Below are 13,257 nucleotides of genomic sequence, written 5' to 3' on the forward strand. Positions count from 1 at the left end.
CTCAATGGTAGAGTATCTGCTTTGCATACAGGAGGGCCCAGGTTTGGTCCCTAAAAGTACCTGGTTGCAGGTGATGGGAAAGGCCCTGTCTGAAATCCTGGAGAGCTGCTGTCTAAGCGGCATTAGCCCTTTCAATGCCTGCCTACAGGCAGTAATGGGCCGGATGAGGGATATTAAACTGAAGCCGAATCCAAGCAAGACAGAGGTGCTCAGCTTGGGGTTCATAATCTGCACGATGTGATAGAATTTCCTGTTCTGGACGAGGTTACACTCCCCCAGAAAGAACAGGTTCATAGCTTGGGAGTGCTTTTGGACCTGGGTCTCACCCTGGTGCCTCAGGCTGAGGCTGTGGCCAGGAGTGCTTATTACCAGATGCAATTGATTTGACAACTCCGCCCGTTCCTTGATGAGAATGCCCTGCAGACAGTGATGCACCAGCTGGCAACCTCCCAGGTTGGACTACTGCAATGCTCTCTACATGGGGCTGCCTTGGTATGCAGTTCAGAAACTTCAGTTAGTTCAAAATGCAGCAGCCAGGTTGGTCTTTGGGATATCCCAGAGAAGACCACATGACCTCTTAAACAGTTGCACTGGCTGCCGATACGTTTTTGGGCAAAGTACAAAGTGCTGGTTAAAGCCCTAGATGGCTTCGGTCTGGGTTACCTGAGAGAGCACCTTTCTCTATGAGATCCCCACCGCTCATCAAGATCCTCAGGAGGGATCCGTCTTCGGGTGCCACCGGTTCATCAGGTGGCAACCCATCTCGGCTGTCACCCCTGGGTTGAGGGATGCTCTCCCTGTGGACATACAAAGATTATCTTCCTTGGAGGCCTTCAGGAGAACCTTCAAGACCCATCTTCTTAGCCTGGCTTTTAATGATACCTAGTTTTTATTTTTTATTTTAATGGGTTTTAATCTGGTTTAAATGGGTTTTTTAAAAAAAAAATTATGTGTGTGTGATTTTAATGTAAATGGCCCTGAGCCACTTTAGGAAGGCTGGCATATAAATTGAATGGATAAATGAATAAATAAAATAAGTGGGCAAGCCTAGCTAGAAACCCAAGCTTCAGATGATGGAAGGTGGGCTTCCTCCAGTGAAGAGCCTGCTCGCTTGGGCCTGGCCTTCTGACGCGGTAGCAACGAATTCCACCACCGAAGCTCTACACTGACTTTCTTGGGCCATCCCTGGGTCTCTGCATCTCCGGGGAAAGGGAGTTACAGCCATTTCCGGTGCCGTTGATATGATCCAGGCTGTTCCTCGCCTTTGTTTAGCTCGTTTCCCATCCAGGGCGAGCCTTTTTGTGAGCTGAATCGAGGCGAGGTTGCCTCCGGCGGTGGAAGGCTGGCGTTCAAAACAGCAGGGTGGCTGTTGTTTGAGCCCGTGATCACTGCTGGAAGCATGGGTGGGTGTCTCTGGCTTTCTTCTTTGAAATCCATGCAAGCAGGAACCCAAGCTGACCCCCAGCTCCACTCCTTTGTACTTTAAGAGTGGACCCCAGCATCAAGAAGTATTCCATTGCTTGGTGGCACACATCTTCCTTTCATAGTTGGGTCTGCAGAAGACCAAGGTGTCAAAATCCAGCTGAGAACACCCCTGGGACGAAGGAGGAGTGAGACAGGGACCTCCTGTTTTTCTTTGAGGTTATGAAACCCATTCATCTAATTGATTAAGGGTGGGGGGCTTGCTCATTTTGCCCCCTGGAACTCACCCCTTGATTGCTTAAGTAAATCAGAGTCTGAAGCGTCTTTGGGGATTGTTGGAGATGAACCTGCAGGCGAAGAGGCCGCCTACTAATTGAATGTGTGCTGCTGTTCATAATCAGGTTAGATTTCTAACGGCCCCCCAGTGAATATGGTACTTGCAGGTAGCATACAGAGAAATCAAGGCTCTGCCCCGAGGCACTTACATGCTGAGTTTACATTGGGGCGAGGGAGGGTGAGAGTCGAGGATAATGAACCGCAGTTGCCAACTAATGCAGGAAAAGAGAGGATGTTGTTGGGAAAGGTCAATCAATTTAATGATAGGCAATCAATTTATTATTACCGCCATAGGCCATACAGAGAAAGGGAAAGGGAGTTCCATGCAAGAGGAGAACCATCTGCTGGATTGTTTGTTTGTGTGTGTATGTATATGTGTGTGTATATACACACATATCTATCATATGTACATTCTGCCTGAGATGTGCATCTCTGTGAACATGTATATGCTCAGCGGTACAGACAGGATGTGTTCGGTCTCTTTCCTCTCTTACACAGCCAAGCCAGCAGCCCAAGCATCAGGTTAAAGGTTGGATTAGCGAAATGGAAATTCGTTATCTCGCCAGCCATGGAAACCCCTCTTGGCAAAACTATCTGCGCTCTCCACCAGTGATGATAAGAAGACGGAAGTTGTAGGAATTAATGATCACCAGGAGACACCCCCAGGACAATGAAGTGCTGCCTATTGCAGGCTCCCTTGTGAAGAAGAAGCAGTTTCCCTTACTAGCCCAGACATGTTGATGATAAAATTTAAAGTGCGGGCGGGGAATTTGACAGGTTGTCGGGAGGCGGGGGGTGGCACTCCCAGGTACACGTCGGTCCAAGAAGTACTCCAAGTTGGTCCCCATATTCATACGAATTGCTTGGGTTACTGCACTTAGGTCCAGTTTTAAATGCAATTGCATGTCAGCCATCAAATACTCAGTACCATTGCATGTCACTTGTTCAAGTTACATTAAATTCAAGTGTCAATAATATACGCTATTGGAAACAATTATCAACAGATGTGGGAGATGGATATCAAATGCAGAGCATAAGAAAATCTCTGCTGGATTACTCCAAACTCCATCTCCTTTTTCATATTCCCTTTCAACAGTGGTAACTAGATTCCTGGGGAGGGCATGAAGAGAGAGAGTTCTACTGTGGCTTGTTGCCAGGACTGAGATGGCCTATGGTATACTTCCTCTGTATCTGGATGTTCTATCTATCTATCTATCTATCTATCTATCTATCTATCTATCATATCATATTGAACTATTACAGTTATCAGCCAGCCTCCAGGCAGTTACTCCATTTTATTTACTTAATTTCTGTATTTAGGAAATCTTTCTAATAGCTGGTGAATATTCAACGTAAAATTTGTGCAAGGAGAATTTTTGGGAACGAATTCATACCCAACCCTAAATAAGTGATGGTTGCTCAAAAGACACAAATGGCTGGATGTTAAAATATAATAATAATAAAAATCTGAGGCTCCCCAAACAAGAACTCCTTTTAGCCTTCCTGTCTTTAGTTCGGGGGGGGGGGGAATAACCAAGGAGGAGTCTATAGGTCCTCATCACGCGGTGGAGAAAAAGGAGAGGGTTTTCTCCTTCTTCCATGGTGGGAGAACTCGGGGTCATTTGGTGAAACTGATTTGGCTCAATTCAGACAAACGAGAAGAGTCCTTCACGCAGTGCAGAATTCATTCTGTGGAACTCATGGCCACAAGATGTGGCGATGGCCAGCCAGGAAGTGTGCTTTTAAAAGAGGGGTTAGACAGATTTTGAGGAGGAGGAGTCTCATCAATGGCTTAGTTGCCATGCTCTCTACATGGAACTTCCATGTTCCGTGGCAGTCTATCTCTGAATGCCAGTTTCTGGGGAGAAACCGGCAGGGAGAACTGTTGCTTTCATGCTTTGGCTGGGAGCTCCCCCAACCCGGGCGTCTGGCTGGCCGGCCGCTGTGTGGGGAGAGAACTGTGTGTTTACTGCCGGGCATCTCATTACTGGCAGAGGACTGTCAGACTGCAGGGAGTTCAAAGCGAGCGTCGAGCAGGAGGCGGGGGGTTGGAAACCCTCTGAAATAATAAGGAATCTAACAGGACTGAGTTCTGGAGGGAAAGATTAAAAGAGCTAAATCTGGCTTAGCGCGGCGAAGGGAAAAGCAGCCGGCACGGAGGGAGCGGACGGATTCCAAGCCGCCAAAAGCGCTGGGGGCTAAGTTGGGATTAAGGCCGAGGAAGCCGGCCTGACTTCCCTCGCAACCCAAATAAACCAAGTCGGCGAGAAACCAAGTGGAGACTTGGGTGTGACTGGGCCTGGGTCCGGAACCGGGATGAAATGGGCCAGGCTCTTGAGAACCGAGAGCCGAGTTGGTCCTCCTTGGAGATATGCAGCGAGGGGAAGGATCCTTAACTCGGAGCTAAATGAGCTCAGGCTTGCCAACACTGACTGGCAGCAGCTCTTCAGGATTCCAGATTGGTCTGCACTGGCTGGCAGCAGCTCTCCGAGGTTCAGACAGGGGCCTTGTCCAGTATCTTGTCCGGTGGCCTGGCAGTATCTTCCAGCTGAAGATACTGCCAGGGATTGAACCTGGGGCCTCTCTGTGCTGGGTAGGTGTTCCACTGCTGACTGCTGAGGCTGCCCTTCCAGGCAGGGGGCTGACAGTCCGAGACGATGTCAGGATTGGAACCCGGGGCCTTCTTCGACAAGCTCTGCCACCCATGGGGCAGGGTGAAGTGGGCGGCTGCAGAGGCAGGCAAGATGGGACCAGGGCGGCTTTCCCTCTTCCTTCCCTAATAGAAAAAGAAGAAAAGGAGAAAGGGTTGAAAGGAGGCAGGAACTGGGAGCGTGCTTTGAATACAAAGGCAGGGGAGGGAGGGGCCACGGCTTGGTGTTCTGCCTCACGCCGCCAAAGGCCCCGGGCCGACACAGGCTGGATGTGACTCCCCCAGGAATTGAGTCCTGGAGCACAAATGGTCCAGTTTTAACTCCCAAGCGTCCTCCTCACCGCTTGGATTCACTGAATGGCTCAAATGCCTCCAGTGCTGTTGTGTTGTGTCCCTGTCCACCCAGACGCCCTCCGTGATTAGGCAGAGGGGGAGACTCGAACCCAGAACCCACCCACCCCAGCAGGGATCCCACCAATCAGTGGCCAGGGGCTTCATTCTCGACCCTCTCGGCAGGCAGGCAGGCCTCCTCCAAGCCAGCCAGGGCAAGGCCGGCATCCGCTTTGCGGGGGGGGCGCCTTTCCGGCTGCGTGGCCGGCGGCTGGCTCTTTTCCCTAATCCCTGCTGCAGCCGGCGGCCGTGGCTCCGAGCAGTCCACGCTGGCCCTGGCGCGGCTCCGAGCTCGGCTCTTTATCGCTCTGCTTTTGTGTTTGCATTTCTGGATGTGGCGGCGGCTGGCTTTCTGGGCTGCTCCCTCTCTCTCTCTCTCTCTCTCTCTCCTATTTTTTATTTTTTATTTTTGGCAGAAGTAATTTCCCGCCTGGACCTTGAGAAACCCTCTTCGCGGCTGACAAAGGAGAAGCTGGGGGTGCTCTATTAAACTCCAGACCTCTATCAATCTCCGGCGCACAGCATTAGCAGCTGGCATGCTCCGCCTGCACTCTTGGCTGCGCTCCGATGCTCCGCATGAATTTCAATAGTCCCCGGAATGAAACGCTGGCTCAGGAAGGCCCAGGCCCGTGTCGGATGGGGGCAGGAGAGGAGCCGAGGAGCCGACACGGCTAATCAGGCGGGGAAGTCCGGTGCTCTCCGGATCCCTGGGGTCCCTCCCTTCCCTCGGGGCAGGCCTCTCTCCCTTTCCCCCTGCCGGCAGCATCACAAACGTGGTCTTCACAAAGCAGTGGTGGTTCCTCCCATGCGCCTTGTTCGCCACAGTTTTGCAGATCATGCGGTCCTATCAGAAACAGGCCAGCAGGGCCTGCTTGCATGCACATTGCATTCCCCGGGCGGCAGCACTCACAGATCTCGTCATGGCTGGGTCATTCCATGCACAACATCCTGCGCCCTTGAGCAGCACAGGCAGCGACAGAGCTCTGAATTGCAACGGCCGGGTACATCTATGGTTGACTTCAAGGCACGTCATGGACCCCTTTCTGCAGCGAGGCAGCAGGACAGATCTGAGCTGGTGTTCCTTGCGAGAGAAACTGACTTCAAGGCGCACCATGTGCTCCACTCTTTGGCAAAGGCACCATCAAGAAATGAAGTAGGGTTGCCCAGCGCATGCGCAGTTGCTTTAATGGCTCAGCAAAGTTCCCTCCTCAACAGGACAGCGGTCCCAATTTGAGCTGCTGTTCCTTGCAGGCGAAATGACTTCAAGGCACAACATCGACTTCATTCCATTGCAAAGGTGGCAAAATAAAGCTGTGAGTCGTGGTTGCCCATGCACATGCGCAACAGGCTAAATCCCAGAGAGCAATGTAAAGGAATGCAAAACCCACGGCTGTGTCCCATTGCACCCAGTGGACTTCTGCAGGCACGGCAGGTGATATCCGCGATCTGCCTCCTGTTTGGAAGACTCCTGCAAGAGTGCGTGTGTGGCTGGCACTTGAGGAGCGGAAGGGAAAGGAAGCTCAGCTCTCCCAGTTGTGGCTTGCGTGCTATCCCATCAGGCAGATGGATGGGAAGAAAAGGAGGAAAGAGGAGAGGAGGGAGTCGATGATGGAGTGACGGGGAGGGGGGCAGGTGGGCGGGCCTCTCCCAATTTATTTGCAAGGCAGAAGTAATTAAAATAAATTGGGGGGAGGGGGAGAAGTGGAGCAAAAACAAGTGCTTGAGAAGCCCAATTAATTCCTGCCCACACGCCATCGATTTGTCCTTCGTTGCTGGCAGATTTATACCCCTCCACATCCATCCTTAAAACACAGCCTCCGATCAGATTGCTCCGTAGCGGTGAGTCTGTGTGTGTGTGTGTGTCCTGGGGTCCCACACGTTCTTTCGGAGAAGTTCTACAGAACCACCAGCACCACCCCCCTGTCACTTTCCGGGATGAAACCTGGAGCGGGGGGAAAACCCCACCCACCCTCACCAGAGCCTGTTCCTGGTGGCCGCCATGTTTTACCCAGAAACCCCTGCCAGATTGGTGCATCACCGTCATACAACGTGATGGTCCTGGGGGTGTTTGGGAGAAACAGGGGTGGGGGGATTGTCTAGTGCTTCTGGCAACCGCTGTGAGTTTTGTCCCCACCCTGAATTTCAGCCCTTCCCCAAAAATCTCTGACACCTCCTTCCCATTTTCACAACTGGCAAGTGGGGCCACACCATTTGGAGGGGGTACATTGGACCAGCCGTGTGCACGGCCCCGGTTTTGGGCTTCCACGGCTCCGTACCCCTTTTCCCAGCAAAGTACTTCAGAGAACTCTTTCTGCTGCTCCGACCTTCCTTCGGACATCAGAGGCACCCCTCAACTTCGGCCTAATCAGACCTCCTTAAAAACTACACCACAGCCTAGGCTTTTTACAGTTGCAGGAGAGGCCCAAACCAAACTGGTACAACTTTTCTGCGGCTGCTGTGAAGCTATTAACGATCCCAGCAGCTCTGTCCATCTAGATCTAGACATAGAACATCCACACGCTCAATTCTGCTCCTCCCCCAAGGAGCTCAGGGTGGTGGGCGTGCTCCCCCCACCCTAATTTAATCCTCCCAACAACCCTGCAAAGTAATCCAGCCTGGGGGGCACTGTCTGGCCCAAGGACAGTGGGGTTTGGAGCCCACACCTTGTCACTGGGGTTTCTGCACCAATGCATTGCAAATTCTCAAGCCAGCCAGATTCCTGCGGGCTTGTCCCGGAGGGCTCCGTATTCCCCCTCGACGGAGGCAGTATACTGGGTTAGGAGCACGGTTTGCACACTCCGGCATGGGGGCTGCCGCTCCCTGGCCATGGCCCTCCCCTCCCGCATTTCCTCTTCTCCTCCTGCCATCACCGCCCCCCACCAGCCACGTTCCCGCTCGCTGTGTGACGAGGTTCCGAATGAGCCCCGAGCCCGCCAGGAGCAGCCGTCACTCCCCGATAGCGGCTCTTTGATCTCGCCGAATTAGCACTCGCCTCCAAATGGGCTGCGATTGTTTTTTAATTAAGTTCCATTCCAACAGCTGCCACGGAGGCCGTTAGTATTCGGGGGAGGCGACGGAGAGGCAAAAACACTCCGGGATTATAAATCAGCCGGGGGGGCTCCTGCTGTGCTTTCCGACTGCAAGCAGAGACCAAATGCCGCCACCGTGCGTGCAGGCGGCGGGCACGTCCAGCCCTGGGCTGCGGCAAGGGGGGAACAGGTGGCCTTGCGGAGGCACTGCACAATGGACGTGGCGCGAGCAACTTTCAGGGCCGCGTGTCGGGCTGAGACAGATCCACTCAGACCTTGGCCCGACATTTTCAGCCACCTCGGAAACTGCCTCCCCTTTTTCTGCACCCCCCCCACCGCCCAGCTTACTTTCTATTTGCCTTGCCCTCTCTGCCGACACTGTCCGTGGGTTTCACTTGCCTTCGGTGTCCATCGCTTGCCGTCACATCAGATAACCAAGTCAGATGGGTTACTTGGGTGGTGTGCAGGTTGGAGTGTTGGAACAGGACCACAGAGACCCAGGTTTGACTCTCCACTCAGTCAGGAAGCTCAAGTGGGTATACTGAGTCAGACCCTTGGTCTAGCTAGCTCAGGATTGCCTGCACAGACTGGCAGCGGCTTCTGCAAGGTTGCAGGCAGGAGTCTCTCTCAGCAGCCGTATCTTGGAGATGCTGCCAGGGAGGGAACTTGAAACCTTCTGCTCTTCCCAGAGCCGCTCCATCCCCTGAGGGGAATATCTTACAGTGCTTCTCACACTTCTAGCCTCCCATTCCTATGCAACCAGGGCAGACCCTGCTTAGCTAAGGGGACAAATCATGCTTGCTACCACCAGACCGGCTCTCCTCTCCAACTGCTATTAGCTAAAGCAACACTTGGAGTCCATTTTGCTGGCCTGGCCTGTTGTCTGGGCTGCAAACGCCACCTTGGCCTACGGGCTCAGCTCCCAAGAAAGCAAGCGCAGTGGCTGAACCGACTGGGCGGCCAGTTCATGAAGAGGACGGGGAAAGAAGCCTAATTGAGTCTATAGCTGGGCTTGTTTGCAGAAGCCACTTGCTGCTCCGTCCCCTTTTTCCTCCGCGCATCTTTCCCCTCCTTCCCCTGCTCCACTACCCCACAACAGATCCCAAAGCAGCCTGCCCCCTAAGTCTTTCATCTTGCCAATACCACACACACACCCCACTGACCGCGTCCCTCCTCTTTCCAAAGAGTCCTCCCTCTTTCCTCTCTAGCCGCACAACTCCGTGGCCGGCTTCCATCTTGAAAGCTGCTCCTGGTACCTGGTTCCTTGTGGCGAGCTTAATCTCTCCCTCAGCGGCTTCCTGGGGAAGCGGAACAAAGCCCTTGTTTTCCTGTTAAAAATAATCATCATAATAAAGTCAGCCTATAAACAGCCTCATCCCCACTGGAGGTTTTCTGTTACCTTCAAGATTGATGACCCCCTCTGCTCCCCCCGGACACTGAGCACGGTTACCCATCAGTCACTGGGCTCACAACGCTTTACCGTTTCCCTGACCTGCAGGGGGCCCATCTGTCATTCTCCATAATAAAACAGGAATGGGAGTTTAATAAAGGAATAAATAGCAACGGATCACTCGGTAAAGATGCTATAACTTTTATTCCGGGCCATAAAACCGGCAGAGGGTGTTGGCGGAGGCAGAGGTAGATCAAGGCAGGAGTGGGTGGCGCCAGGGTCCAGCAAGGGCAGTGGGAAGGCTGGGCAGGAGAGGAGTGGAGCAGATGGCTGAAAAGCACCCCAGACGGAATGCCCATGCAGGGCACCTGCCACCAACTGCCACCGAGTGCGCATGCGTAGCAAAGAGCAGCTGGGCAGAGCACATGCTGCAAACTACGAAGGGGCTGGGGAGCGGCTGATCTGAGAGAGGGGATGCTTTTCGGGCACATTTTGAACAGTGACAAAAAGTGCCCCCTCTCAGCAATGTTCTTGGGACTGCTACAAAACTGGGCAAAAGGGTTTGCCCATTCAGAGGGACGGCAGTGATTTTTTTTTTTAATTTTAGGAAGCTGGTAGCAGGCCCAAAGAACTGCGGCAGTTCATAAAGGCGTGGCTGATTGCGAGCCTTTGCTAGTGCAACGTCCGAGATGCCACCTAGATGCTATCCCAGGTCCTGAAGGAGCTCCTGCCAAGAGGGGCCCTAGCATGGAAGGGGAAACTGGCACACTTTCCCGGGGCCCATGCTGGGAAGGAAATCAGTCAAAATTGTAGATCAATTGTAGATCAGAATTGTAGATAAAGAGGTGTTTATACAAGCTGATTACTCTGTGTCTATACAGGGTGTTGACATTGTGCAGGATTTTGTGAGATCTGATGGAGCCAATCAAATCAGAGCTGGGATAGTATGAGCAATCTTCTGAACAATGAGCAGGCCCAGCCCTCTTTTGGAACAGAGAGAGAGAGAGAGAACTTATGGTTCAATGTAAGAACCTGGGACATGGATGCAAGGCAACGAGTTCTGATGTTGCTCCAGCAAGGACCTGGAGCTAACCCAGGGGCAGTGGAAGTCAGGGGGACAGACAGTAATGCTGATAGATTTATAGTCCCCAGAGCATGTGTGAGTTAGACTTCCTGTCTGCAGAGTGCCCAGGAGGAGACCCAACACCAGTCCCCATGTAGAATATCTATCTATCTATCTATCTATCTATCTATCTATCTATCTATCTATCTATCTATCTATCTATCTATCTATCTGTCATACAGCTGTGTCTGGCTATATAAATACAAACCAGGCAACCAGAAACAGAAGAACTTCAAAACAAAAGGAATTAAAAGCTTCTAAAGGGAACCATCTTTATTTTTTTAGTGCAGGCAAGGAAAAGAGAGCCATTTTGCAGGAGCTTTCAGACCCCGAGAAGCCATGTGTGTGAGCACTTCTTGCTAGCTACATTTCGCTCGGCATATTTGCTTCTCGCCAAGTCCTGGCTTCAGATAAACCACCTCTTTGACTCCAGCTGGAGATCTCCATAGGCCTCATCCTGAACTGGATGGAGGGGGGGAGGGAGGGAGGGAGGACAGGGGCTTAGTTGCTCAGCAAAGGGCATCAAAGAAGGGGCTTGACTAGGAGGCCACGACTACAAGCATAGAGGGGGAATATTCAGGATGTGAGATGATCAGGAGGGGAGAGCAAGGCAGAAGTGCTGGGGGCAGCCATTAAAGAATAAACGACTCCGCTTCCTCTTCTTCCGGAGTGGGAAACCTGTCAATGGACAGCCCTGAGAAATGAGAAGGATAAAGTCCTTACTCTTATAATCTCTTGGCCTCCTAACCAGCAAGCCGATCTATAGTATGGATAATATCAGAGCACGCCCGACGCTGGGAACAGGGCGGGAGGGGGGAGCTCGCTGCAAAGACAAATGGGCTAATTACGGCCCATGATCGCGGTGATCTATTCCCAATTGTGATCATCATCCTGGCGGGGGGGCGGGGCGGGAGAGCAGCACAAGTTTAAGTTGCATCTTCAAAGGCTGCGGTTCGTGGCTATCAAAATTCCGAGTGAGAGCGAAGGGGGGAGAGAGAGAGAGAGAGATTTTACCTCTCAAATAATCTTTACTTGGCTTGGAGGCGGGCAATCTAGACACTGCAGAGAATGGGGGTGGGATTTCAGGTCCAATCCCTGGCGGCATCTCCAGAGAGGGTGAGGAATGATCCCCCAATCTGAATTCCTGGACTGCTGCTACCAGTCAGTGCAGACAATCCTGAGCAAAATGGATCAAGGGCCTGATTCAGTAGAAGGCAGCTTCCTACAACGAGGTGGTAGGATTCTGGGCTGTGAGATTACCTAAAGGGACACACACACAAACACCCATGTTTAGCGACAGTGTACCTCTGAAGACCAGTTGCAGAAAGAAACTGCCGGGGAGATCTGTAGTCTTCCTGTTCTCGTTGTGGGCTTCCTAGGAAATCTGGTTGGCCACTGTGGCACCCAAAAGGCTGGCTCCTCTGATCAGTCTAAGGGCAGAACTCTTTAAGTTCTCATTGCTCCAGACCACTGCTGGAGCCATATCCCAATGCGTTGCCTGTCAGGGTCTTGTATCCAACCTGCCCTTCCCCAGAGCTGTCCATGGTCCTGTTCTCATCCAGGGAGCTATCACTAGTCCCGTTTCTCTGCTAGTATCTTCATCAGATGTCGGCTCTGGGAACTATACAGGCCCCAAGCCTGAAACCAGATATATTCAGATCCCCATTGGTGACCCAGAGGTCCGATTTCTCCACCCTCTTTAGGCCTTTCTGCCCTCTTAGAGATGAGGCTGCCGGGTTGACACGAAATGATCCTCTACTCAGAGGGTGAGAGAAGGCCGCAGAGAAGATCTTCTGGTGACCTTTCCCTCCCTGTCTGACATATGCCGAGAGCAGAGGTGAAGCACCTGTCTGAAACCCTTCAAACTGGGTACGCATAGGTCGTAAATGTGAGGTGCATAATTAGCAAGTCTAGTTTAGATGACATACTAGGAAAACGAGAATTGTGTCGCTAGATTGGGCCAGGGGGCCATCTAGTTCATTCATTCTTTTTCCATCCACAGTCCGCCAGGTGTCAGGGTCTTCCCCTCTGGTTTGCCCCCAGCGCCTGAAATATGGAGATATACTACCTCTGTGCACGCCTGTTCTATTTAGCTCAGTAGCTCAGAGCCACTGATAGGCTATCCCCCTCCGTGGATGTGCCTGATCCCTTCTTTAAAAGCATGGAAGCAAGCACTTGGCACCATATCTTGTGGCCGTGAGTTCCATAGTGTAATTCTTCGCCATGTGAAGAAGCGCTGCTCTTTCCTCACAGCCAATTATCTGATTGAATCAAGTGCCAATTCTCAACCTCACTGGGAAATCCTGGACTCTAGAATGGTGGGATAGCTAGAAGGAAATATCCTCTCCAGTGTGGGGTGAACGTTGTTCTCAAGCATCTCCTCAGCTCACCTCATTTTTTTGCCACTGCTGAATATTTCTGGGTCGCCAGTGGCGGCCATTTTAATTTCCCATAAGTCCCTTGGGATGGACATTACGTCAACCTGTAGCACCATTCCCAGGGGACTTGTGGGAAATTAACATGGCCGCCATCTAGAGTTATGTCATAGCTAAGACCCCCCTCTCACTCCCCCATGCCTCATTTCCCCCCTCCCCACATCTCCGGCATGGCCCATTTTGCCACCGGCAAAGGAGGCAGCAAAACTGTGGGGCAAGCATTTCAGGCCCACCACCATATAGGATGCCTGTCTTTAAAACACAGCAACACAGGAAGCAGCCTTCCTACCGAGGGTCAACTGAGTCAGACGCTTGGCAGGATGGCCTACACTGACCGGCAGCAGCTTCTCCAAGGTTTCACGCAGGGGTTTTTTCCTGCCCTACCTGGAGTCCTTAAATGTGGCTGCATTCTAGGCAGCCATATATAAGTGAGGCAATGATCCAGGAATGACTGACAATGTTGTGAGTAGGGGTTTGTTTGT

At 52.1% G+C, this 13,257-nt stretch overlaps 1 protein-coding gene across 2 annotated transcripts in view; it reads left to right on the forward strand.

Moving 5' to 3' along the window:
* Positions 1-3,246, forward strand: part of CADM3 (cell adhesion molecule 3) — a 144,093-nt gene extending 140,847 nt beyond the window's left edge. For both annotated transcript variants that reach the window (XR_008312120.1, XM_053277262.1), the window contains one exon: positions 2,257-3,246. Coding sequence is in view for 1 of the 2 variants with exons in the window: in XM_053277262.1 (XP_053133237.1) it covers positions 2,257-2,285 (29 nt within the window). In the remaining variant the exon portion in view is untranslated. The remainder of the gene's footprint in view (positions 1-2,256) is intronic.
* Positions 3,247-13,257: the final 10,011 nt, after the last annotated feature.

This window comes from Hemicordylus capensis, chromosome 14 (assembly GCF_027244095.1).
Source record: "Hemicordylus capensis ecotype Gifberg chromosome 14, rHemCap1.1.pri, whole genome shotgun sequence".
NCBI lineage: Eukaryota > Metazoa > Chordata > Lepidosauria > Squamata > Cordylidae > Hemicordylus > Hemicordylus capensis.